Source organism: Notechis scutatus, chromosome 1 (genome assembly GCF_049901735.1).
Source record: "Notechis scutatus isolate UNSWTSFEM ecotype Mainland chromosome 1, rNotScu1.2, whole genome shotgun sequence".
Taxonomy (NCBI): Eukaryota; Metazoa; Chordata; class Lepidosauria; order Squamata; family Elapidae; genus Notechis; species Notechis scutatus.
In genome coordinates this window covers 301,277,440-301,305,412 of record NC_142009.1, presented here as the reverse complement: position 1 = coordinate 301,305,412, position 27,973 = coordinate 301,277,440, and the positions used below count along the sequence as shown (strand labels likewise).

General features: G+C 38.7%; 3 protein-coding genes across 7 annotated transcripts; 1 reads left to right on the top strand and 2 right to left on the bottom strand.

Moving 5' to 3' along the window:
* Positions 1–55: 55 nt before the first annotated feature.
* On the bottom strand, positions 56–16,766 carry UBR7 (ubiquitin protein ligase E3 component n-recognin 7). Its single transcript, XM_026679222.2, has 11 exons — positions 16,431–16,766; positions 12,926–13,059; positions 11,297–11,357; positions 10,057–10,152; positions 7,921–7,974; positions 7,389–7,494; positions 5,661–5,827; positions 4,834–4,962; positions 3,373–3,535; positions 2,736–2,797; positions 56–1,128 (listed from the first exon to the last, which is right to left on the bottom strand). Exons 1-11 carry the CDS (start codon positions 16,635–16,637, stop codon positions 1,036–1,038), a joined length of 1,272 nt encoding a protein of 423 aa, XP_026535007.1. The 5' UTR covers positions 16,638–16,766; the 3' UTR covers positions 56–1,035.
* A 147-nt stretch (positions 16,767–16,913) lies between these two features.
* On the top strand, positions 16,914–20,478 carry GON7 (GON7 subunit of KEOPS complex). The gene is made up of 2 exons (XM_026679215.2): positions 16,914–17,204; positions 20,321–20,478. Exons 1-2 carry the CDS (start codon positions 17,012–17,014, stop codon positions 20,425–20,427), a joined length of 300 nt encoding a protein of 99 aa, XP_026535000.1. The 5' UTR covers positions 16,914–17,011; the 3' UTR covers positions 20,428–20,478.
* A 1,288-nt stretch (positions 20,479–21,766) lies between these two features.
* On the bottom strand, positions 21,767–27,704 carry LYSET (lysosomal enzyme trafficking factor). Of its 5 annotated transcripts, XM_087952095.1 has the most exons (3): positions 27,549–27,704; positions 25,433–25,455; positions 21,767–22,661 (listed from the first exon to the last, which is right to left on the bottom strand). In XM_087952095.1, the coding sequence occupies exon 3, from the start codon at positions 22,643–22,645 to the stop codon at positions 22,250–22,252; it is 396 nt and encodes a 131-aa protein (XP_087808221.1). In that variant the 5' UTR covers positions 22,646–22,661; positions 25,433–25,455; positions 27,549–27,704; the 3' UTR covers positions 21,767–22,249. The 5 variants fall into 5 exon arrangements, with proteins under 5 accessions (XP_087808221.1, XP_026534997.1, XP_026534998.1 ...); XM_026679212.2 differs by lacking the exon at positions 25,433–25,455 and having other exon boundaries at positions 27,549–27,686; XM_026679213.2 differs by lacking the exons at positions 25,433–25,455; positions 27,549–27,704 and adding an exon at positions 26,727–26,815.
* Between the last annotated feature and the right edge of the window lie 269 nt (positions 27,705–27,973).

Below are 27,973 nucleotides of genomic sequence, written 5' to 3'. Positions count from 1 at the left end.
TGTTTTCAGCTTTAAATGTTTAGAACTAGCCTTCACTATTACCACACTCACCAACTTAAAAATTAAAACACCATTTTATTGAATTATTGGTATACAGCATGATTGCTGTGAATTTCTAGTAGTTAGGTGATAATTTTAACCAATAGAAAATAGATGTACAGTTAAATGATGTTTTAAACATTCTTTGCAGTATTAAGGATTTGTACTCTCTAACATAACTACAAAAGATCATAGCCATATTTTACAGTTTGGTAAATAGCTTTTGTAGGCTGCTCTTGCTAAAAATTTGCAATTACATTATGTCTGTTTCAGATACTCCTTTCAGTCTTAAAAAGTAAATAGATTAACCTGATAAATATAGCCTACCAAAAAGCAATTTACACATTCTGTGCTGGCAATCAGTCAAAACATATTGGTGATAATATCACTAAGCCTCTGCACTATCATTGCCTACAGTTAACCGCTGTTTATAATACACACTCTGGCCGCAGTCATATTCATTCAACAATCATGAATGTCTAATTTTAGCTAAAAGTTGTACTTCAACTAATTCAGCAAGCCATATAATGATCCAAATTGGCTTTTTAACAGCAACAGCTAGCAGAATATACCATAATGAATGTCCTAAAACCAAGTGGATACGAAATCTCGCATTCAAATAAATCTTTGAGAAACAAGTATCTTGACCCTGAATGCTAATTCATTAAGACCTTTATCTAGGGTTTTCCTTTAAGTCATAAAAAAATATTGTCACCCATACTGTCTTAAAAAGCGATCAGTATAGTTTCTAAGTAGGTATCTTCTGAAAACTAACCAGCTCTTTCTTTGACATAAGTGACAATCTGTGAATCCATGATCATTTCACTTCTCAGCATAGTTACTAGGAAATTGGTGTATGCATATGGCTGCAAATAATAAACTCAGCCTTCTAGGACACAAATCAAGATGAACAAGAAGTTAGATTTAAATTGGGAGGGAAACCCCAGAATTTAGCAGATAACTGTATATGTAGTCTCTTAAGACTTCCGATTTAGTCTAGCTACAGTAGTACTGCATCTGATCTACCCTCCTCCTCTTTCGAGACTGAAATTCTTCAAAAAATTGCTGGATGTCCTCTCGTTTAACAACCTGTGTTAACAAAAAGAAAACAAAAACAGGACGGTAATATAAATGTATAAAACATTTCACTGGTGTTTGAAGAATAATATTTAGATCTTTAAGAATGCACTAAAATCAAATGCACCAATCTAACCAAAATAAATGTTCACACATGATATTAAAATTTTAAAGCCCTAAAAGAATCATAGGGGTGGGGAAACTTGTCAAATTTCCAGTACATTGTGTGATATTTAAAGTGGCTATAATTTACTCAAATATATTAAATAGGATGCTACAATACAGAATTTTTGAACTTGAATCATTAAAAATTCAATTCTATTGTGTAACTTAGAACAGGACACATTATTTTTCCTGGGTACCCTTCAGATTTTAATTTATCAATGTCAGTTGATTCAACTTTACTCAAAATGCTGTTGGTGAAATACACTTAAAATCACCTTTCTACCTTTTATACATAGTCATTTCATTTATATTAACATTCAAATTTATTTCCAGATCCACAACAGAAGCAGAAAGAGGAAACTAAGCAGCAAACTAAACTAATAAGAATTGAAGACTTTTTACTATTTATATTTCCACCATTCCCTTTGTTGGAGTTGCAAGAAAATTGGGAAGCTCTGAGATTTTACAAGACTTCTGTATCCCAGATACTTGATAAAAGACAAACAGCAGGTCTCCTAAAAACAGTAAGCCTCAATGTTCCAATTCTGCTATCCTTATGAACACAGAATTAGCAACTCAAATACCAAATTTTGAATATCTTCTATAATCATAAGTTCACTTACCAAATGCAAATAGTACTTAATTGCTACAACGTCTGTTGCATTTGTTTCTAATTTGCAAATAAGTCTTCTGATTTTAGATTTAAATCTTTGTATACTTTCATAATCATCTATGGCTAGTTGAGATAAGTTCAAGCTTATCTTCCCATTTTCAGACCACTGCTTTAACTTATTCAGACCAAACTACCATCAGTCTGATTAGTAACAGCATTATACCAAACAGGATTGTAGAAAATTTCTAAAACTGGTCAGTTTGGTCAAGGTCATCTAAAATCTGATTGGTCTGCTTGAATTTCCCACTTTGGAAGCTAGTCCAAGGTCCTGGAACATTTGCTCAATAATATTTAGCTTCAAGCAGTTGGCAGAGAGTGAAGACCAGAAGGTGCTATGGAGTTATGGGATCGTCCGGTAAGAAACTATGTTTCTGTGTTATTTTAATTAACAAGTGACCATTTTTGCTCTTCCCTATAGAACCCTTCATTGAAGTGTATTGAGTTGGAAATCTAATCTTTTTGCCTTATCCATGCTCTAGATTACTGGTAGTACATTCCTGCTTGGCTCTTAAGGAGGAAAAGGGGGGAAACTAGAGAAACAGTTTATTTAAGGAGCTTAAGACTAACATGTTCCATGTGATCATTATTAATATAAATTATACAGGGGTTCAGTAGCATATTTACTTCTCAAATATGAAAAATGGCCCTAACAGTCTCACCTCTTATACAGCTGAAAATCCATATATGCAGTCTGCCGAAATGGCAAAGGTAACAACTGCTATATTTTTAAATTATTCAAAGGATATTTTCACAATAGTATTAGATGATATTGTATACTTACTGTTCCTTCATTTGCAAATCTTCTCAAATAGTCTGTCAATTCTGTTTTCAAATCATTGTACTCTGAATCAAATAAAAAATGATTTTATTGTAGCTGTGTATTTATATTATTTTTTTTCCTTTGCGGCTTGTCAATCAGCTTTAAAGATGTCCATCCCCTCCAGTACTACTTTAATTATGCTACAGTTATACTGCCTATCTCCCTATATTTTTTATATTTAAAATATATATGATATGTGTCACATATATATTATATGTGTCACAATATAAGCCCAGGTTACTGGTTTATAATTAAATAAAAATTGCTCAAGGACACTTAGCTTATCTAATTTAAACATTTCTGATAGATTGCTGACAGTATTCTACAGGGACAATCCTATAAATTCTTACTCAAGCGTAAGACTCAGTAAAGTCAATAGAATTTTCTTCTGACTCAACAGCTCTAAGACAACGTTCTACCTTAGTTAACTACTATAAACAATACTGTGTGAGATTTTTGTGGGCATATTTTTTTCTAGCCTCCAAATTAATAAAAATGTTTTAGAGCACCAATTGAAAAAGCCCTCTCTCCCACTTCTATTTTCATGCAGAAAGTGAGATCCTTTTCAGACTAGTTCTCTTTTATTTTAATTACTTACCACAGATGAGTTCTACCTGCTGTACTCTATTCATACTGTTAAGTGTGTCCATTAGAGGATCTCTTCTATCTGCTTCTTGGTCATTTGTCCCTTTATTTTCATAAGCCAAGACAGTATCACATTCATCTGTTAGGAATGGGACTTCCATATCAGAATACATTTTCTGAAGAATAAGAAATTATTTTCACTGTATCTAAAAAATATTTCATGAATTCAAAATAGAAGCAAATGACTTTCAAATTCATTTCTTTAAAAAGCATCAATCACATATATGAGAGCATACCTTTAAAAATAGTGTAAAAATGAAGTGAGATGGGGAGAAAAAATAGCTTTGTGACGAAGGAACCTAGGCAATTCAAAACAAGTCCACCAACCTTATAAATGGAGAAACATACAATTGTGGCTCTACAATAAATGAATTGTACAATGAATTGTAACAGCAAAGTCAAAAATCCCTACACACAATACTTCTTTTCCCCCACATTTTCATAAAAATTTATATAGGACAAATCTCCATGTAGAATTTCAAATAACAGAACAAAACACTCATATTTTTCTAATATATTAATTATAAAGAAATACCCTACTGAGTATGAAATCTTTTAGAATGTTTCAATTTTTACTGCCAGTTTTTTTGTCTTCCAAAAAAGGAGACAATGAATTTAAGATGAACTGAGAGCCAGTGAGAAATGTGATGTGAGATGTGATGAGAGATGTGAGTTCTAGTTCCTCCTTAGGCAGGGTTGTCAAACTCATGTCACGGCGTTATCATGTGACGTATCAACACTTTTTTCCCCTTTGCTAAACTGGGCGTGGCCAGCACGTGACGCATCGGACACACGGGCCAGGAGTTTGACAGCCCTGTCCTTAGGCATGAAAGCCAGCTGGGTGACTTGGAACAGTCACTCTCTCTCAGCCCAGCCCACCTCACAGGTTCGTTCTTGCACGGAAAATAAGAGGAGGAAAGAAGATTAGGTATGTTTGCCATTTTGAGTTATTTATAAAAAATAATAAAGGTGGTATTTTAAAAAATCTTTAAAAAATAGTAGACATAAAATTATAAACATATACTACTGTCTCCTCCTCAAGTAGAAATAGCCACCCAGGGGGGAAAATGAAAGAGGAGTCCCACCAGAAGACGTGGTGATACAGTGGTTAGAATGATGTATTTCAGGCTAATTCTGTTACCTGCCAGTAGTTCAATTCTCATCGGCTCAAGGCTGACTCAGCCTTACATCCTTCTGAGGTCGGTAAAATGACCCAGATTGTTGGGGGCAATATGCTGGCTCTGTAAACTGCTTAGAGAGGGCTGTAAAGCACTATGAATTTGTATATAAGTGCTATAGCTATTTAAGTGTTGAAAAAAGAATAAATTCCACCAGAGCAACATGCAATTTTTTCAGAAAAGATATATAGATTCTTCTAAAACACATATAGATACAGCAGTTGGAAAATGCATACCACACATTCTTTGCAGGTGCACAATTTGCTTCGCCAGTTGTGTGGCCAGAAGGTGGCTATATTTTGCTTCAGGTTCTGCTTGGCTTGAAATTCTTGCAGCTTGCACACCACTATTTCCTTCTTAACTGGCTGCAATAAAATAAAAGTTATCAATGTTATTTAATTTCCTTATTCTTTGCTCATTCCAGTCTGTTTAGTCTTCCAGATTTACTGTTTACAGTTGAGTAGTACGCAGTTCTTCACTTGCACATTGATGTAGCTAATTTCAGAAAGGCATATTCCACACCAGAAGAGTTTGGTAAAGGTATTCAGCTAACTATGCTTAACAGAAACCTTCTCATGGTTTTTTGAGTTAAATGCATGAAAACAAAACAACACCAAACAAAACAAAAAGATAATAATGTATGGGGTGGGATTTATAAACCAAAATGCTGTAATTCTATTCACTTGCAAGCAGCATTATGGATTTCTGTAAATTAGACTTTTTTGGGGGGGAGGGGCGTGGATGCCTTCGAGTCAGTCTTGCCTCCTGGTGACTGACTTAGTCTTTGCAGTTTCCTTGGCAAGATTTGCCACTGCCTGCTTCTCAGGGCTGAGAGAGTGGACCAAAGTTACTCAGCTGGATTCATGCCTAAGGCAGGATTAGAATTCATGACCTCCTAGTTTTTAGTCCAGTGTCTTAACTACTACACCAAACTTTCATCAATTAGATTAGGCTACATGATTCTACTTAGTACATATCGTGGCAATGATGCAGCCAGGAATATCATGAGCCCAGAATTACAGCTTTTAATATTATGGCGCAAAACAAGAAGTACAGGACTTACCACTGAACATTCATTTCCAGAACTGGTAGATGGTTCATTAATTTGTATTATTTTATCTTCAGTCTTCATTTGATCTATACTATTTTCATTTTTGATTACTTCAGTTTCTTCAACATTCAGCACAGTTCCATTATCAGCTGCAGCAATAACTTTGGTCACAGTTGGAACTACAAAAAATAGACACTAGATTTATTAGAATGAATATAGTAAATGCTATTTCTACCTCAATTAGCTAAAATATTTTTTGCATGATTAAATATCAGTGTAAACAATAAAACTAACATTGTTAAAAAGGAAACATAATGTCACTACAGCATGATTATTTACTTATATTCTATCTCCAAAAAGACATTTTCATAGAAGTATTGTAATTACAAATAATCCATACCTTTTAATGAAGTGTAGACTACTGATCTTATACAATGTTTAAAAGTTTGTAAAACCTTTTGAATTTTCAGTATTGTATGATTTTTAATGCTTTTATTTTAATAATAGTGTCCAATTTTTCAATACAATATACTTTTCCCCCAATGACAACTAAGCTATTGTATTGGGCAACTACTTCACCTCTTCGCTTTCCCATGTTTTATGCAGTAATAATATTTAAGCTAAGTTTCCAAGTCATTCTCTTGCAATTCTAATGACATCAAAATTGTCAAAACACAGCCCATTAACTTGAAATGTAATCTTTGAATAAAATTTTAAATGTATCATTTAATAAACCTGTACCTAATTTACAACATGATATTAAGTGACTATATTCAGAACTATCAGAAAGCAGTAAAATCTGTCATAGCTGTGATCTAATATCACAGGGCCTTGGAAAAAAGTATTCCTTCAGTAATATATATTTTGCTGAATTATAAAGACTTGGGACTATCTATACATTTTTTTATGCACAGGTCACCACTGCTGGACCACATTAGAGAAGCACAAATGCTTATCTTTATTTTCTTCAACAATCCAATAATCAGTTATGCAAATGTTGCTCAAGTAAGAAGTGTACTCACTGTCATGTGGGGAAAAAAGGACACATACAGAAAACAAATACTTCAAGTTACTGCTGCTACAGGTGGTTCTACAAGTTATTGAATCAGGTATACTTAGCTTTTTACACATAGCTTCTCCATTTTGGCTTTCTTTTTGTAAAATAAATGATGACATGATGTAATATATCATGTGTTCTTATTTATCTGAGGCTGTATTTACCTACTTTTAAAAACTGCTAAGGATCAGATGATTTTTATTATGTCCCGATATGTAAAACCGCAGAACTCAAGAGGGTGCACTTTCTTTTTCACATGACTATACTATGCCCTTAGGTGGAGAATATAATCTCTTACAAGGTTGTTTCTCCCTAACCATAAACTGAAAATTTAAAACAAATTACAGAAGATAAAGTAGAAGTTTGAGCAAAATATTTGCCAGCTGAATACAGTTTCTTGGTATTTGCCCCATTTCAACCCCCAGTAAGCAGCTGACTAATAGGTCAGATTTAACTTTCAGGGCATAATTCTTTTCCATGAAGGCATGTTTAGTATTAAAATTCTAGACTGCATATAAGAACTTAGATATTTAATCCCAAACAATACATTAAATTAATAAAATACCACAATATGAATACATATTTCACTCATGCCAATTAAATTAAAGCATCGAATCAAAAAGCTTCCATTTCACTGGACAAGACTAAACATTAGTTCAACAACAACTGTTATTTTTCCTCACCTGCTAACTGCGAGGCATATGCCCACAAGAAAGGGCAATGATCCATGCAAGACTGACATATCATTTCATGAAAATCTCCACTATCTGGAGGGACAACACCAAGATGCTAAGGAAAAGCAAATGGAAATGCAGAACAATTGTATTACTGACAAACGCAGGAGTCTTCATTAAAATTAGAATAATGGATCTAACATCACAGAATTAGAGCTCATGTTTTTCCTCTTAACTTTCTATAGTCCATACAGTGTATATAGCATGAACTACAGACACTTGCTGAAAATTTTCAAAGCTATCATTCCTTGAAAAGGCTGTAGTTCACATTATTAAAATTTTTGTTAAGCAAAAAGATTTCAGCGCTCAAATTGTATTTAACGCAGATATAAGGACACCTTGTATGGATTTGAAATTCTGAATTCACTTATTTAAGGATCTACGCAATTATTCTCCAAAAGATTCGACTGCAATAAAAATCTGATTTTTACATATTTCCAATTCTTTCCATTTATGGAACAATCTTATTACATTTGCTTACCCTTCCATGAAACCAATCTTCACAAACTATGCACTGGATCATTTCATCTGGAATCTAAAGATAGAGTCATAGTGCTATATTACAAAATATACTATTACTTCAACCCTTCAGAAAAGGGTCTTTGAAATCACAGAGAACATGTAATGCTACTATCAGTTTAGCTTGAGCTGGCATTCTCGTATATAATTACCGTATTTGCCGGCGTATAAGACGACTGGGCGTATAAGACGACCCCCCAACATTTCCACTCAAAATATAGAGTTTGTTATATACTCGCCGTATAAGACTACCCCTCTTCCACACACCTTCCACTTTTGCACTTTTTTTTTTTGACGCACTTTTCTGCTTTGGACAATTTTGAAATGAGCTAATCCAATTTTGAACCAAGAATATGCAAATAGCTATGGAGTTTAGAAATGAGTTTTAAAATATTTTTCATTGCTTACCATTAAGCGTAAAATATGTTGTAAATAAAATGAGAACACAGGAAACGTTCTCTTCTCAATACAGCTGATCTCTCTCTCTCTCTCTCTCTCTCTCTCTCTCTCTCTCTCTCTCTCTCTCACACACACACACACACAAAAACCCGGACACTGAAAAGGCTGCCAAGGAACAGTATATTCAATGCCTTCTCTTTAATCAAGAAACAAGGAATTCCTTAGAATCTTTTTTTTTCCCCAAGTGGCCCTCTTTAAAAAAAAAAAATGGAGGTAACACTTTCATTCAAAAAGTCTTCCAGTATCTGGAGTCGCTCAGACATATTGAAGTGAGGCAGGAGAGTAAGTGAAATTTGAAATGATCCAGCTACCGTTTTCTTCCCTCCCGCCCGAAGGCCATTATCTCCACGTCAAAACGAAGGAGGGAGGCAAAGAAGCCAAACACGCTAAAAAGGATCTCTTTATTTTCCTACACAAGGTCACACCTACTTTTCCGCATTCAAAGGACAACCTCTCCTCACCACCACCACACACACACACACCCCCAATACCCGCAAACAATGTTCTGGGCATTAATCACCATTGCTACATTAACCTGGTAAATTTATACCCTGCCTCCCCAGTGTTGCTTTGACGGCAGGATTTCACACAGCGGGGCGCTCGCTCGCTCTCTTCTCCCGCTCTCCCACCGTTCGCACATGTTGGAAGCACCGTAAAACCTGATAACCCACCCGGGGCTCCCCATCCTTAACCTACAGCCGCCCGCATGCAAAACCTGCGTGCAAAAAGAAAAAAAGAAAAAGAAAAGTACGCCGCACGTGAGGATCTTTGAATCCTCTCCTCCCCACACCGCTAAGGAAGGAAGAGGGGAAAGGTTGCGCAGCGCGTGGCGAGTGACACACACACACACACACACACACACACACACACCTCCCCCCAGCCTCCTCCCGGCTGCAACTCAAGCTCGAAGTGGGAGTCGAGGTCCTCCCGCGTATAAGACGACCCCCCACTTGGAGGCATGTTTTTCAGGGCAAAAAAGTCGTCTTATACGCCGGCAAATACGGTATCTATACTGTCAACACATTGCTACATCCAGTTCAAAAGGGTTTGTTTTATACCATTAAAGCTCCATGTCACTGAAAAATATTCATTCCATTTTAACTTTCAACACTGAAAAAGTGAATGAGCAAACCTAACTCACCAGAAAAAAATCTCTAATGACTGTTTCTAACCTTATAAGTACTTGCATTTATATTGTTTTGCAATGTATTTAGAGCAGCACTAAAATTTTAAAATAAATTTTCATGGTTAGAGATTGGGAAGAAGACATACATTTCTATATCACATGCAACTGATTCAATATTCCTGGGACAAAGTACACGTAACAGACATTCAAACCACTGTGTGATCAATTTAATGAAAATAAAATTTCTGAGAGATAATATCTGTCTTTTTTATTACAGCCTCAGAACAGGAAGTATATCTTAAGATAAGCTAGCCTCCTGAAACTAATTTGTCTAAGAATGGCTTAGTTCTAATATCCAAAACATAAAACTACAGTGGTCTTTTATTTTTCAATTGTACATGTAAAATTCCCGCTTTTCACTTGAAAAAGAAAATACGATCAATTTATTACATCTTATGAACTGCATTTGCACAAAATGCATTTGCATCTTTTATATATCACAATACAATTTACCTCATCATCAGGGTCTGGGTAAGGTCTTTTACAAACACAATATAACCCATAGAAATTATCATTATATTTATTTGCTGGATTCACTGTTGCCTTTTCCTAAAAAAATGCAAGACAGTACCTTAATTAGAAGATAAATAAAAAAGAAATTATATAAAAAGCATTTTATTTACTTTTTGCACCCTACTTCAATCATCACAGAAAAAGGCAATAATGCTTATCAATTGTCCTTGATGAAGGCAGATTCAAATACTATATAAAATAAAATTAGGTCTTCCAATTAAAGTTAGCAGGCACTCCTGCCTTTACTATTTTTATAAATAACTCAAAGTGGCAAATGTATACAACATACCTTTTCTTATTTTCTCCACAATAACAACCCTGTGAGGTGGGTTGGGCTGAGATGACTGGCCCGAAGTCAACTACAGTATGTATTAACAACATGCAGCAACTTTTTGAATTTGCTTTCATTTACTATTTTACTAGGCTGACACGCTGCTGTAATTGTCATTTGACTGGTTTACAATTCTACCACATGTGAACATGTTTAAACAACAAAGCAAGGGGCCAAACAATATTACATAATGTATTATTCCTATGCAATTCACTCATACACCCTTATAATTTATACCATTACATAGGAAGAAACCTGAACCAACTCCCCCTAAAAGGCCTGTTGAAATAACCAGGGTTTTATTGACTTCCAGTAATGTAAGGCAAGGCAATCCTTTAGAAGATCTATTCCAGAGAGAGAGAAAGTTCTGCCTCTGAGAATCCTACAGTTGACACTCTTTGAAAGAGGGAATCTGTAAGGAGCCCAGACTGGAATTGAATTATTAGAAATTATTGTAGAAATTATTGGGGGGAGGAGATCCCAAGTAGCAGAAATCAAGTGTTAACCAGTGCAGATCTTGAACTGGCTGTTACATGAATGAACCAAGGCATGCACATAATTACTTAATTCCAGACTTAATTAGCTTCAAGGGCAGTCCCATGTATAGTTACTGCAACAGACTTTTTGTGAAGTGACTAAAGCATAAGGGACTATGAAAAGGTCATCTCTATGCTCTTGTTTTGACAGTAATTCCAGCTGCTTGGATTTCTCTTGCAGTCTCCAAATGGACTTCTTAGTACAAAAAGCTTTAAGTACACAATAATTTTCATAGTTTACAATTGAAATCAGATAAATAATAAGTTTGGCTACCACTTTTCTCTCAAATGTAAACCTAATGTTTATACTTACAGGATGTAGTTTGCATTTCAGACTTTTGAATTTGCTGTTTCCACAATCACAACAAAAGTTTCTGGGGGGAAAAAGGGAAAATTCTAAAAGATGTTAGAAGCAAGCTATATTCAAAATGGATGGAAAATATCTTCAAAAAATTATTAAATTGTAATTATTAAATTGTATTCACTGTTCATTTTTTCAAACCAAAATAAATGCCTAATATAAATATTTGCACAGCTAATTTCAGTTATAGTCCTAAAGACATCATGAAATTTTCAAAGCAAAAATTTTCAAAGCAACTCTTTAACCCATAGAACTATATATTGTGGTTATATTTTGTACTGAAGTAGCACTCTACTCTTCTCTAGCTGGAAATTAGGAACTTGAACATTATATTTATTTACTCAAGCATATCACTTTTAAAATACACTGATGTAATAATATCTTGAGCCCAATAAACCTCTTTCTAATGAAGTGTCTCAAAGGTGTTTTTCTTTCTGTTAAAAAAGGCAACTGTATTCTATAGGCAATCCTCAACTAACAACCATTTGTTCAGCAACCATTTGTTGCAACATCCCCAAGGTCACATGATCAAAATTCAGACCTAACTGCACTTCAACTCCCACCTATTTTCCCTCCATCTCTGCCCTTTTGGGTGCCTTGCACTCCACCACATATTTCCTGCACTCTGTGTTTTGTATTCTTCCGTGTTCCTTCTTGTAAAAAGCTCAGTCTTTTCTTTACAAATACCAAAAAAGAAAAATGAAGGAATCGCTCCATGCATGTGGCAGAGCTACAAGGAAGATGGGGCACAGCTGCAGGCTTTTAAGCCTTGATTAAGTAATACAAGAAGAGCTTCTCTGTCTCGGAATCCCAGCACATATGGCAGTATGTGGGCATCTTTGTGGGAACCAGGATATCTAAGTTGCAGGGGATCTCTTGCATGGAGCCTGGGAACAGAAGCCCTTCAGAATCCTGGTGGAAGCAGAAGGGCCCAGAACCACAAACCAGCCAAGGAATCAAGTACCCCACCCCAATCAAGACTTTAAACATAGGTCCACACCCTTCTCACTACACGGCCAATAGCACTTCCCTTGTCACATGTGCTGAGGATTGATCCAGTAGAATCCACGCCATACATGATGGCTCAGAGCACATGCTAAACTGTCTTGGTTGGCAATACTTGTGGCTTAGGAATCAATCTACCACCACTAGGGCTGCTGGCTCCAAATGCCACACAAGAGGAACTGGGTTGCTTAGATATCCCAGGCCTACTGCATGTGGCAGTAAGGGCATTTTTGTGGGTGTTGGGATACCAGACAGACTCCTCTTATATGCCTCAATCAAGGCTAAAAAGCCTCTACTTGTGCCCCATCTTCCTTGTGGCTCCTAGCACTGCCTTTGCCATACATATACCAGGGGGACTCATTTTTCCAAGTCAGTATTTGCAAAGAAAAGACTCCACATTTACAAGCAGGAACAAGGAAAGATACAAAACACAACAGAGGATGCAGGTCTGATGCAGAAATTTTTGCTTAGTGATCAAAATTCCAGTCCCAACTATGGTTATAACTCGAGGACCAGTTTAAATAGCTGAAGACTGATAAATTGGCCTAAGAATGAATTTATTTTCTCTTGGCTTACCTTTTTGTATATAACTCAAATAACTTGTGAGAGCCATGGCATTCATAGCTGCATGCTAAACAAATCCCTGCTGGTTCTTCACCTGGTGGTGTACATGTACTGCAGGCATACAATGCCTGCCTCTTTACAGCACCCTGGAAAGATAACAGCATAATAATGAAAACAGTTGGGAAAGGTACCATGTTAAGATTTTGCCAACAAACCTGAATCCTAGAAATTAAATAGTTTTGTTCTTACTGGAAGTTTAATAGAATTCTTAAGTAACCATGTCATAAAACATAGGTCACTATACTTACCTTACACCTAACTCAACCAGGAATAAGTGATTATAACTAATTTCCATTTAGACAAGCAGATAAACAACAAGTAATAATACTCTGTCAGACAACCATGGAAATTGGTTATCTGACAGAGATAATCCAGCTCCTACTCTTAGTGCTAAGAAAACCAATATACAATACTTACCACCTGTAAACCAAAGAAAACCAATATACAATACTTGCCACCTGTAAACAATTTACAATTAATATTTAATTTTCCCATTCTCAGTACCAAGCTATTGATGTAAAAACACAACAAATGTTAGCCCTATTATACACTGCTCAAAAAAATAAAGGGAACACTTAAACAACACAGTGTAACTCCAAGTCAATCACACTTCTGTGAAATCAAACTGTCCACTGAGGTAGCAACACTGATTGACAATCAATTTCACATGCTGTTGTGCAAATGGAATAGACAACAGGTGGAAAGCATAGGCAATTAGCAAGACATCCCCAATAAAGGAGTGGTTCTGCAGGTGGTGACCACAGACCACTTCTCAGTTCCTATGCTTTCTGGCTGATGGTTTGGTCACTTTTGAATGCTGGCGGTGCTTCCACTCTAGTGGTAGCATGAGACAGAGTCTACAACCCACACAAGTGGCTCAGGTAGTGCAGCTCATCCAGGATGGCACATCAATGCGAGCTGTGGCAAGAAGGTTTGCTGTGTCTGTCAGCGTAGTGTCCGGAGCATGGAGGCGCTACCAAGAGACAGGCCAGTACATCAGGAGACGTGGAGGAGGGCGTAGGAGGGCAACAACCCAGCATCAGGACCGCTACCTCCGTCTTTGTGCAAGGAGGGACAGGAGCACTGCCAGAGCCCTGCAAAATCACCTCCAGCGGGCCACAAATGTGCATGTGGCTGCTCAAACAGTCAGAAACAGACTCCATGAGGGTGGTATGAGGGCCGACGTCCACAGGCGAAGGTTGTGCTTACAGCCCAACACTGTGCAGGACCTTTGGCATTTGCCAGAGAACACCAAGATTGGCAAAGTTGCCACTGGCGCCCTGTGCTCTTCACAGATGAAAGCAGGTTCACACTGAGCACATGTGACAGACGTGACAGGGTCTGGAGACGCCATGGAGAACATTCTGCTGCCTGCAACATCCTCCAGCATGACCAGTTTGGCAGTGGGTCAGTAATGGTGTGGGGTGGCATTTCTTTAGGGGGCTGCACAGCCCTCCATGTGCTCGCCAGAGGTAGCCTGACTGCCACTAGGTACCGACATGAGATCCTCAGACCCCTTGTGAGACCATATGCTGGTGCAGTTGGCCCTGGGTTCCTCCTAATGCAAGACAATGCTATGTGGCTGGAGTGTGTCAGCAGTTCCTACAAGACGAAGGCACTGATGCTATGGACTGGCCCGCCCGTTCCCCAGATCTGAATCCAATTGAGCACATCTGGGACATCATGTCTCGCTCCATCCACCAATGCCACGTTGCACCACAGACTGTCCAGGAGTTGGGGGATGCTTTAGTCCAGGTGTGGGAGGAGATCCTTCAAGAGACCATCCGCCACCTCATCAGGAGCATGCCCAGGCGTTGTAGGGAGGTCATACAGGCACGTGGAGGCCACACACACTACTGAGCCTCATTTTGACTTGTTTTAAGGACATTACATCAAAGTTGGATCAGCCTGTAGTGTTTTTTTTCCACTTTAATTTTGAGTGTAACTCCAAATCCAGACCTCCACGGATTGCTAAATTTCCATTGATAATTTTTGTGTGATTTTGTTGTCAGCACATTCAACTATGTAATGAATGAAGTATTTAATAAGAATATTTCATTCATTCAGATCTAGGATGTTTTATTTTTGTGTTCCCTTTATTTATTTTTTAGCAGTGTATATTGAGTGCTTGCTAGGACAGATTTGACTTTATAATTTGGCTTTTTCTTTTTTAATACTAAAAAGTTTTTGTGTGGTAGAAACCATCTCACAGTTTATACTGGCCTTAATACATGTGGCAATTTTAAGTTATAGTACCTTTTATTGAAAAAAATATTAAAAGGATCACATTTACTTCTTTTTAAAAATGTCTGAAAACTGCAATTAAGTGTATAAATACAGAAATTTAGCATCTTTCAGTCATTAGAGCTAATAATTGGTTGATTATAATAAAACCAAACCTACAGATCAAAAAGGTGATAAGATCTTCTTGGTTGATGTCAGCTTTAAAGAGCCAATTTTGTGTAGTCTCAAGGCACCAGGTTAGAAATCAGAAGGCTATGAATTCTAATTGTGCCTTAAGCAGCAGCCAGCTGGGTGACCTTGGGCTAGTCATTCCTTCTCAGCTCTAAAAAAAGAGGCAATGGTAAACCACTTCCTAAATTCTGGAAAAAAAACAAAAAACCAAAACCCTGAAGAGACTAGTAGTACAGCAGTTGACAAGAGTCAACAATGACTCAAAGGCATGCTTGCACACACACATACGATATAGTGATATAGTCCACCACTAATCCGCCAGTTTAGTGTTGTGATTAAGGGAACAGACTACAAACCGAGTTCCAGCCCTGCCTTAGACACAATGCCACCTGGGTGACCTTGAGCCAGTCACTCTCTCTCAGCCCTAGGAAGATGCAATGGCAAAACCACTTTTGAAAAACCATTCTCCCCATTAATTTCCCCATTCTCAGTACCAAGCTACGGCAATACAGGTAGTCCTTGAGTTACAACCACAATTGAGCCCAAAATTTATGTTGCCAAGTGAAACATTTGTTAAGTGAGCTTGTCCCATTTTACAACTTTTTTTTGCCACACTTGTTAAGTGAATTACTGCAGTTATTAAAATTAGTAACAGGTTGCTAAGTGAATCTGGTTTCCCCATTGACTTTGCTTGTCGGAAGGTCACCAAAGATGATCACAGGACCCTAGGGCACTGCAACCGTCATAAATGTGAATCAGCTGTCAAGCATCTGAATGTAAATCAAGTAAGGGGTGTGTGTGCAACGGTCATAAGTGTGAAAAACAGTCGTAAATCACAGTGCTGAACGGTCACTAAGCGAACTGTTGCAAGTGGAGGGCTACCTGTATATGCAGGGACTTGTCCAGGCAATCTTCCGAGAATCTGAGGGGGCTGAATGGCGTGGGGGGAAATAAGTCCGACATAACTGAAGGTAAAGAGGTTGAGGAAGCTTTCTGAAGCGCCTTGGAGAAGCAGCCCTTCCATCCCGCCCTCGCCTCTCACCTGAGAGTAACTGCAGCGCTCGTGGTCGCTCCCGCCCAGCACGGCGCGCGCTTCGTTCTCCAACTCCTCGCTTTCGGCCAGCACCTCGGCTAGCGACACGACGGGCTCCTCGGCGTTCCTGTCCCCCTCTTCGCCGCCCGTGGAAGTGTTGCTGTCGTTGCCGCCCTCCTCTTCTGGAGCGCCAGAAGCAGCCGCCGACCTTTCCATCTCCCTGACGTCGCTGCTTCCTTCGCTCCGTCGCAAAAAGCCCGACGAGGAGGAGGAGGAAAAGGCGGGAAAACGCGAACCTGCCGCCAGGCGACGCTTCCGCGCATACCGGAAGCGGAAAAACAAGTCGCGGCGGAGAACAAACGGGCCGCCTGCACGTGAGCGGCGGCAGCCAATCGCAGAGGCGGACGGAGGCGGAGACAATGCGCGGTCGGATGCGCTCCTCTGCGTGCCGTATCAACGACAAAAGCGAGCGGGATTGGGTGGCGCATGCGCGTTAAATTAGGGGAGGAGAACTTGGAGGAGCCCCTCGTTTCGTCAGAGGCGGATACGCTAAAACTGATTGGCTCCTCGTTGGCGCCGGGAACCGAGCGATGGAATTGCAGGCCGAGTTGACCGGCCGCGATGGCCTGAAACGAGCGTGGCGTGTTCAGTGTGAGCCTCCGGGAGAACTGCGGGGCCTGTTGGCGGGTTTGTCTCGGCTGCGGGAGGAAGTCGCCGCTCGGCTTGACCCTCTGGTGCAACGGGAGAGCGTCGCTGCCTCCGGAGACCGAGATGAGCGTGGAGGTGAGGGGGCTGGTTTCTGGAACCGGCTTTTTGCCCTTGATATTATTATGGTGGCCGTTCCTACTGTGTGCGGCTCCTTTGTGAGGACAGATTTGATTGCTCTGTTTCAGCTCGCAAACGAAGGAGGGATCAAATTGGGCTTGGATTGTGCTTGGAGAATACTGGTCCAAACGTACCCAAACTGACCACCGTGATATCTGAAATGGTATAGGTTCTCCTGCAAGGGTCTGGACTAGAAGACCTCCAAGGTCCCTTCCAGCTCTATTCTATTATTTTCTATTCTGTCATTATTAGGGAAGGTTGCGTTTGGCATCATGGATAGAATTAAGGTGTGGTAGAGGTCTCCAACCTTGGCAACTTTAAGACTTGTGGACTTCAACTCCCAGAATTCTCCAGCCAGCAGAGCTGGCTGGAGAATTCTGGGAGTTGAAGTCCACAAGTCTTAAAGTTGCCAAGGTTGGAGACCTCTGAATATACCACATCTTTAGACTAAAGAGAGTCATCTGAAGGCTTTGTCTAACATGGATGGAGGGTATAAAGATCTAGGTGCCCCAAAGGTCATGCGAATAAAAAAAAGAAAAATAGAAAAAAATAGAAAAAGGTAGTGCAAATAGGAATGTAAAAGGAGGAAAAAAGTAAAGACCATACATTAAATATATATATATATATAAAAGAAAATGTTGACTGCTGGTGCTTATAAGAAAAGAAGGAAGGATGTAATGGAGCTGAATGAAATTGGCTGGATCTAATGGAGAAGAATTGCTGAATACATGCAAAGAAATTAAGGTGTAGGTTTAATCATGAATAAAAGGGCTGAAGCATATGTCAGAATCATTAAATTGGTGTCATCTAGTTGTGAGTGCATGTGAAAGTAAGAATCCATAGGTTAGTGACAGACGAGATTGGCCCATTCATAAAACCAAGAATGAATGATGATTGTTTTGTTGGAATGACTTGAGATCCTCAGGAGAGATGAGATGATCATATATATTCAAGAAAGTATGTGATGCAACCTGTTTTGAAGACAGCAGTAATGCACCCTTGCTATAATCTCTCCCTTGACCAATTCATTTTTTACACTTTCACTCAGTTTCCAACCTGCCCTTTTTAGAGAATTTAGAGAAAGAGAACGTAGGGGTAAACAGAGTATCAGAGAAAATATGGCCATAAAAGTCAGTTGGGTGACTTTGAGCCAGTCACTTTCAGTCCAACTTGCCTCACAGGGTAGGAAGAATATGTTGGATATATTTGCTATCTTGAGGTATTTGTAAAAATAAAGGTGGGGTACAAATAAATAATTTAATAAAAATGTATTACATTACTGTCACTTAGGATTCATGCCTGGTCATTGGTTGGAACTGGTATTGGTTGCTTTGGTTGATGATTGCCAGATCATATCAGTTATGGACTGTTGACATATCTATCTAATGTTCATATTACACTATTAATCATACGGGATAGTCCTAAAACACTTCATCTGAAATGTCCATAGGTGCTGAGTAAACTGTCCACATTTCTCTGCTGTATAGAGTAGCATGATGGCTGCATTGAATCCTAATTTTCAGTTTTTCCTTTTTCAAAGACATACTATTGGTAAAAGCTGACTGATCACTTCCAATTCACCCAACATCATTGAATCTGGCAACATTGATTCAAAGTCAGAGAGCTAGATTTTTGAACTTATCCACCAGTTCAATTGGTTCATCTCTAAAGGCCATGTTAATTTTTGAGTCATGAGTTGACAGTCATGGTCTTTTTAAGTAGTCCAAGACTCTCTGCTAGTTTCTGACACCTAATAGTTCCTGTGCCTTCAGTTCTGATTCCTCTGTGAAAAGAGTCATTGGCTTATGTTGCATCTGTGAAATTCAGTTTATCTGCCTCTTGTATCTCTGACTTTTTCCCCATTATCCAACCTAGCACCTTCTTCAACAGCAGTGGTTATAATACATACCTTCATCACAGTCCTATTTTGACTAAAAGGGTTGGTTTTGTCTTTGTGAACTTTAACTGTATCCTAAAATGTAGGAAAGGCTCAGGTGATTTTGCTGTGTATGCTGATCACCAAAACAGCTTTGTACTCCAAATCCCAGTGGATGCTCTTAAAGATAGCAACCATAAACATAATAGCAGTTTGCTTGCTTGGTGGTAAAAATCTGGCACACACAGCCATGGCTTGCTCTGAAACCACCTTGTTCTTTCTAAGTGGAAATTCTCTCATTTGTTGTAAATACTGTTTGCTCTGATAATCTGCACAAGGACTTTCTATGGTCAGGGAACTGATAGCTTTCACATCATGCCTTTTTAAACACAAGCACAATATCATCAAGTGTTAATATCTTCATGAAAAACCATTCAAAATTGTCAGAGAAAATCAGCTACTTTTTAAGGCTCAACAGAAACATAATGAGCAGCAGCAGGAGTGTCAGAAAAGTCAGTATCAATTCTTAACCAATATTGAGGACTACAGTAATGTCTCTGGTCAGTCATATTGTTCAAACTGGAACAGGACAGTTAACAGATGGTTAATTTTTACATCTGTATACAGAAGTCTAGATGGGCCCTTCAAAAGTTAGTCAGCTCTGGGAAAACTACTCTGTGATTTTTATAATTCATCTTCACTAGCCCAATTACAAAGGGGGTTAGAAAAGCATTGGAAAGGCTGAATTTCTATCTAGTGATGCTGACTGCACTCGAGTACAGATTTTATTCTGTATTTTCTGAAAGGTTGTATAGATAAAATTCAACGTGATTACTTCCTAGTCATCTGTAAGTAACTAGGTGAATACTGATAATTCCAATTCACTGTTCAGTTAGGAGAATGCTTATCCTACATTACTAGTGTATATTAGTATAGATGTATTCTGGGGGAGTAGCTGAGTGAATTCGATTGTCATTCAAACACAATAAAAATACAACTAATACCTAAGGAAATACCTATTTCTAAAGCATAGAACCACAACTTTGAGTATAATCTTTTGCCTACATGTATTTTGAACTTTGATCTAGCAGAGAAAAATGGATTTGATTATGGAAATGTTTATCAAAAGTAGTATATTACTTTGGGAGGCACTTGTTAGTGGAAAAATAGTTCTATGTGACAATTATTATTTTTGTAGATGATGAAGAAGATGGAGATGAAGAAGAGGAAGAAGAAGGAAAGCATATCAACACCAAAGCATATTCAAATGAACCACCATTAAAACGGACAAAATCACACTCCTGATAGAAACTATAATTTTTTTAAAAAAAAATTAAAGTTCCTGTACTATGAAAATTTATCTTTTAAAAAATTGAAGGCTTGGATATTTAAAATACTCAAGTTTTGTATCTGTAATTTGAAATTATTCAACAAGATTGTATGTGTGAGGAAAAAAGCAAAGTTGAAAGTACCCTTTCTGCTTGGGAAAGGCAACAATGAAAACGCTTGACTGGAGCAACTACTCCTAGGCAGAAATACCCTCCTCAACTCCCAACAAGTCTAGGCTCAGCTAATTCCCCCCCTCCAAGAGTTTTACAGCCCAGCCGCTACCAGAAAACCTCAGGGGGGAGCACTTAGTTGCTCTTCAATCTGCCAAGAAAGAGAAAAACTGACCAGCACATTGTCCACAGGCATCCACATCTTAAAATCAGAGCTGGCCAACCCTAGCTATTTGATGGGCATTATGTCTACAGCTGGCAAGTTTAGCCATTTTTTTTTTCAAGGTCTTTAGACAGCCAGGTGAGCATACTTCACTCCACCATGCTTTCAAGTTAGAAAGGGGAAAGTCAAATTAGAAGGTGTGGGTGAGCAGAAGTGGAAGAAAGGGCAAGCAGAGGAAGAGGTTAAGCATACTGAGACTGCCAAGACTGTTATAGCCCTTCAAGATACTAATATTTCCTTATAAGATTATAGTAGCAGAATCTTAAAAGTCTGAATGTACTTCCCCCGATCTCCCTTTATCTTCATGAGAACTAGAGGGGTGGTGGTGGTTCTGAGATGCTTACTCAGTTTACCTTCTGGCCTTAGATTTCTTTTTTTTACTCTTGCCTTGTTTTTTTGTTCATACCTGGAGGTGTTTTCCTTTTGTCTACTGTTGTATTTTTCTTTTATATTTTCTTTGTAACCTCTCAAAATTGGGAGTCGGGCACACGTATTTTTGTAGTAGTAGTTTTGAGTAGTATAAATGTATGTTATTTGCAAGGATTAAAAACCGGGAATGTGGAACTTTCTGTTCTGAAATTTCTATTTATCCACGTGATCAGAAATGGAATTTGTAGTTAGATATTATCTGAACCACTGTTCCCCCCATTTCTGCACCCAATTAACCTTCCCAACAGCATCTCTATGAGCTTACAAGTTCTCAGAAATAATCAATATTCAGAATATTGCTGCTGATACCTGTAGGCTGGGTTTACAGAATTTGGTTCTAGTTATTTTGTATACAATGCATTTCACTGTCTTTTCAATGATTCAGATAGTTAGAGAATGGAATATTAAACATCAGCTTGTTTTTCAAACATGAGCAGCAGTTATTACATTTTAAAGAAATTTTGCAGAAATTTATGAACAAGTAAAAGGATAATTTTCTTTTAAGCCTATCATGTGCAAAAGGAATCCCATTTTATTTAGTGCAACATCATCAAAGGAGAAAGGACAATGTCTCAAATGCCACTTTTATAATAATTCCAAAATTTACACATAAACACAGGTAAATTCAATTTTCAGCAATTCGCTTATAGGAAACTTGAAGTTTTGAAGTATGCACAGTGAATTAGAGTTTCAAATATATATTTATTCTAAAATCTTCAGATGGAGTGTAGAAACTGCTTTGTAAGGCCAATATGAAGAATGTTACCCCCTGTTCTCAAAGAACTTTTCATCAAATAGAATACCCCCATAGTTAAAAATCATCTTGTTAAAAAAAAATAGAAGGTTGGTAGGTGTTCTGTCCAGAGGTTAATGTTGACAAAAAGAATTTCAAGTTCTTTTCAGATATTCAAATGGTCTTCAACTTATCAAAACCCAGCCACAGGGGAATGGGAGAGGGCAAGCCACACTGGTTTCCTTACGTGTCAATAAGATGCAGTCTGCTGATTTGATTGGAGGCCTTTGCAAATGTTTGATGGCGATTGCAAACCACAGCCAAGCAGATAGGAATTATGCAGTAGCCCACTGTTTTAGGATCAGCCCTCGTACATGAGTACAGAAATAAGAACATTTGTAAATAAGGTATTAAAAAGATAATGACCCATAGCCAAAAGGGTACAGAGAGAAGACGTGTTTTTAAGGAATGCATCCAACTGATTTCTTGTTTAAATTTCTCTGGCGGCTGCTGAATGTGTTCCAGTGCTAGTCGACTATAAGTCTCATTGATTTCGAAAACATAATAAAATGCTGCAGCACTTGCTATTAGATACAGTCCCACACCAATCCATCCCATCCTCTGACGGAAATTCATCATTCTCCATGCTCTGCACCTTAAAAACAAAAATAATTGGCCATTGTGAGGAAAAGTAACATACAATAGTACACAATAAGAGTTGCTTAGTATAAGCCAGTGTTTCTCAACCTTAGCAATTTTAAGACTGGCTGGGGAATTCTAGGCATTGAAGTCCACACAATGTTGCCAAGTTTGGGACTCCCTGGACCAGAGGATTTTCTAACATTTTGCCAGCAACTGGCTGGCATCTTCAGAGGTAAAGTGGCCTGCTATGCAGACCGCCGATAACTGAGCAGGGCCTATAGGGCTGACCTGTCTTTGTAGCCAGGTGCCCTAACTTCTAATTGCCCTTTAGCTGAGCTGATTTCTCAATGGGGCAGATTGGTGAGAGGTTTTTTCTTTTGTCTAAAATGTGTTCAGTTTTTCCTACTTGCCCTTACTATATTCCAGTATTTTTTTTTCCTATGGAATATTTTTATTCTATATGCATAAAGAGGTTTCCTCTTGTCCAGTTTTATCCAACTCTACAGGGTGGTGCTGATCTCCAATTCTTAGTGGTGGGAACCAGCGTTATCTGGAGACACTTCCATGGTCATGTGGGCAGCATGAATATATGCCGAGTCACACGGAATGCTGTTACCTTCCCACTGAAATGGTACCTAATATCTACTCGCATTTGCATGCTTGGCAGGAGCTAGAGCCAATAACTCGAACTCACCCCGTTGCACAGTATCTAGATCTCAAAACCAAACTCTGAGTTTTCCAGCTCACAAGCCAGCATCTTTAGCTGAGGAGCCATTGCACCCCCCCTTCTATATACATATGTGGTTCTTATGCAAGTATATAATGTAGTAGTTTTAAAGTAAGCAGTCCTGGTCTAGCAATTCCAAGTTCAGCTCCACTCAGGTATGGAGCTGACTGGGTCATTTGTGCTTCACTCTCAGCCCAAGATATTTCACACGTAATGGTGAAAATGTTATATAAGTAAGTAGATAGCAATATAAAAATAGATACATTAACCCTCTTTCTATATGAAGAGAATACATGTGTAGTAATTGAGTAATTGACTGAATTCACCTTTATTTTCAGCCTTTGTTTAAAGATCCCTTAGATCTTTAAGAAAAGCTGCTAAACTTTGTTTAAAGTTCCTTTAGCAAATATTAGTAGATATCCTCAAGTTTCAACTACATATTATTTGGTAACAATGCCCCAGCATAGCACATAGATAACATATTTAGAACTGGGAGCTATAGAACTAATGCCTCAGCAAATTATGCTTATTATGATACTTATTCTGTTTCATTACAGCAAGACCACGGGACTGAATTATCTCTTCCTTATGCAAGATACAGATCACCTTCCAACATATACTAGTATCGGAATTATTATGTTTGATTATTATAAGCATTTAAAAGGGTTCCCAAGCAATTAATTGGTGGTTTATGGCATTCATTACTTGATTATTAAAGTCTCATTTGTTTTTCATGGAGGGTGGGATATGAGACACTTTCCATCTAGTATGAAAAGGAATTATGTGTAAAAAGATTTTCCACAGAATTGGCTGCTTTTTTCTGAAAACTGGGATGCAATGATTAAAGCAAAACAAAATAACATATAAAAACAATAACAAAAATAACTAGGGACATCAGAGTTCTTATCTGAAGAAAACCAACATTTTGATTCAACATTCTATAATTCTGATCATTTACCAATCACAGTGATACTGAAGCATACTTCTATAAGCAGCAAATTTTGTTTAAAATTATCTCTACTTTCATCATGCAAAGGCATATTATACCAAACTAGGAATGTGTAACTCTCAGTATCACTCATCCCAGTATGATTATGAGAGCTATGGGCACATATTGCTCAGCAGAGTAAGATGTCTAACCAGCTTTTATTCCTGCCATGAATCATCCCAACATTCTAAATTAATTGCAGAACTGTAGGCAGCACATGACACTTTTTCTTTTGGTTACAATATATAGAGGCATAGTGGCTTTAGTTAATGATCAAAGTTTGAACTTTTCTCCAAACTAGTAGCATACTGAATTTAGAATAGTGAAAATGAATGAATGAAACACACATGCACACCTGCTTTCATTTTTCAGAAAAAAGCTACAATTTAACAATATATCAAAGGAAATATCAATAATTTAAAACAATTTAATTTAAAACTGTTTTAAAACTCGCACTATTTAAAGAGAGACATGGATATAGCATTAATGCTGCATAGATGCTCATACCTTTAATTTAGTATCATTTTTGTGAAAATACTCTAATGATTCTAATTCTGAATTTCTGGGAAAATAGATCAAGCACATTAATGAAAGTCCAGGCAGTACCTTCAGACCAACTGATCTGTATTGCAACTTATCTGCACAGCAGTTCTAGGCAATAATTTCATGATGAAGTTTATGAAGAACTTAATATAAACCGTGGATACATTTTAAAGTCATAGAACTGAGTTGTAATACCACAGTAATATTTACTGCAGTCATAGGAGAGGACTGTAGTCTTGTACATGGCACTGTAGTTTCTGTTTCTGTTTGCTGCTCTAATTGAGGCTGAGGGGCAATCTGAGCAATCATTAAAATCACTCTAAATGTTGAACTATTTTATCAGCACAAACACCAAACAATCATCTCAAGGCAACATTACAGGAACTTTATTCCAGTTCTACAGCATACTTTTACTTGAAGCATGTAGCAATGAGAACAATCTGTTCCAGAGCTTGATTTACATATTTTGTTGCCAATGCTAATGACAATATTGTTTTAAAAGGTATAACAGTGTTGTACTAAATACCAGGATCCACCAGAAGGTTCTGTCTTCAGAAAACAAAGAAAATAAATATAACTTTCTGAATTAATTTGAATTAATTTTCTTCACTTCTCTACCGATCTTCTTGAATCTAACTATGAGATGCATACTTTGAAATTTTGGTGTTCCCTTATAACATATATGTTAATTCCATTCTTCTTCCAAATAATTAAAGACTTAATATGAAAATAACTACTCAGTATTGTAAAACTTCACTGCAGGTTTTTCATTTTACCTATAGAAAATGGGTACCATAAAAGTATCGCTTTCCATATAGTATCTATAGTCCATGGACAATATTTATATTCTGTAAGAGTGACACAGAGCCAGTAGGGTATACTGGTTAGGAGTCGGACATCCCTGAATAGGCGTATCCAAATTTTTGGCTTGTCTGAGTCTCATTAAGTGAAGAGGAATTGTCTGGGCCTTTATAAAATATAGTTATTTTGAGAATTTACATAGCCGCTTACTCACTTTAAGTGACTTTAGGCAGCTTACAAAAATAAGTTTATGATCTTCTAAGTGGGCAGCACTGCAGCCCATCCAGGGCTGCATGGGGTTGGATACAGCTGTGCTAGAAATTGGGAGACAGTTCTAACTCTGCCTTAGACACAAAGCCAACTGGGAAACCCTAGGTCAGTCCTTTCAGACCTAGGAAGGAGGCAATGGCAAACCACTTCTAACATCTTGCCAAGAAAACTCAGAAACTTGTTCAGGCAATCACCAGGAGTTAATGTTGACTCAAAGGCATACACAGCCACACACATACAAAAGGGTGACGCACTAGCTATAATTTTCCATAAGATTTTAAAACTACATTATTCCCAAAGGTAATAACGTATAAAATATTGGAAAACTTATGAAGAAAATGTAAGAGTGATACTGCCACTGCTTATCATTTGTATCTTTTGTAACAAATGGTTTTTCACTGCTATCTAACCTGCCATATGGTTATTCTGTTAAACCGCATTAATGGATCTTTCTCTTACATATTGATCTTTATCTACACTGCGCCTCTGCTATACCCTCTAAACATAGCACACTTCCACAAAACCCTTCAAAAACCAAATCTATTTTAAATGTCCAGCCCGTGAGAGATGTATTCATACAATGCAAAAGGAGGCATTCCACTGCTAGCAATGTGACGGCAAGAAAATCAATTATTAAATTCATTAATACCAGGCAACTACAAACAAAATTCAATCTGAAGGACAACTTTTTTTCTCACCCTTTTTTCTCTGTCGATAATTTTCTTTTGTAGCACACCTCTTGAAAGTACCTTAAGTGGATTATCAAGTCTCCTTGAGATTGAACTCCCTTCCCTCTGGTGATTTTATGGATATGTCTTACACATTTTCTTGGCAGCACTATAGAAATAATTGGCCATGCCTTCTTCTGGGATTTTTTTTTTCTTTTTAATTTCCCACTCAGGTTTATAATCTGAAGACTTCTTGGCGGCCTCCAATCCAAACAGTAATTGATCCTGCTTAATTTTTCTTTTCTTTTTTTCTTTTTGAGATCAGCCAAGCTCAGATCCCTGTATATATCTCCCCTGTCTGCTGTGTTTAACTCCCTCCCCCCTTCCCCAAAAAAAAATCAGAGGTATAGATGAAACAATACAACTCCGTCCAAGGGCTGGGCAAAGACACACACACCCCCACCTCCTCCGAGAAGAAAAAACCCGTGAGAGATCCCATGTTCCAGGGTAGAACCTTAAAGCCAGAAGCCCAGGACTCTCAAGGATGTCCAGCGCCTTGGTCCCTTCCCTCGCGGTCTCTCCCCCACCCACCCACCCACCCAAATTCAACTAGATTAAGAGGCTGCCCTCTCTGGCATTTCCTCGCCACGGGGGAATCCATGCCTTCTCCTCACCGCCACCAGCTCCACCCCCGACCCCCAAACTGGGGTTTCAAGGGGAACTAAAAGTTGCCAGGTGCCAAGTGGGACGGGAGGGGCTCCTAGGCAATGCTGGAGCACCAATCCGAGCAATGAAGCCCCTGCTCGAGGGAGAGGCTCTGCCATCGGCCTTTCCCTCCCGACCCCGGGCGGCGAAGGTGCCGCATTGCCAGCCCGCTCTCCCTCCCAGCCGCCCACCGCGTACCTTCCTCCGCCAGGGAACCCGGGAGCAAAACAAGCCGGAGGAGGAGAGCAGGCGAGGGGAAATCCGAGGATGGGCCGCCCGCCCAATCACATCGCTCCCTGAGCTCACGCTCTGGATCCCTCCGGCGCCGCCGGGCCCCACCACCCGTTTTGTCTCCGGCCGAAGACCCGCCCTCGCCTCCCTCTGCTTCCGGGTAGTGCACGAGGGGCGGCTGGTGCAGCGGCTCCCATCTCGGGAGTGACGAGCGGGGGCAGGAGAGGGCGGTTCACCCGGTCCCTCAAGCCCGCCGGTCCTGAGCCACGCGGCGGTTTTACCAGTCAGGGGTTGTTTTTTTGGGGGGGGGGGGGGGGGATCGCGGGGGAGAGAGACGAAAGAGCGAGCCAGGCTTTCTCCTTAACGTGGGGGCAGAGGGGATGCTTGGTATC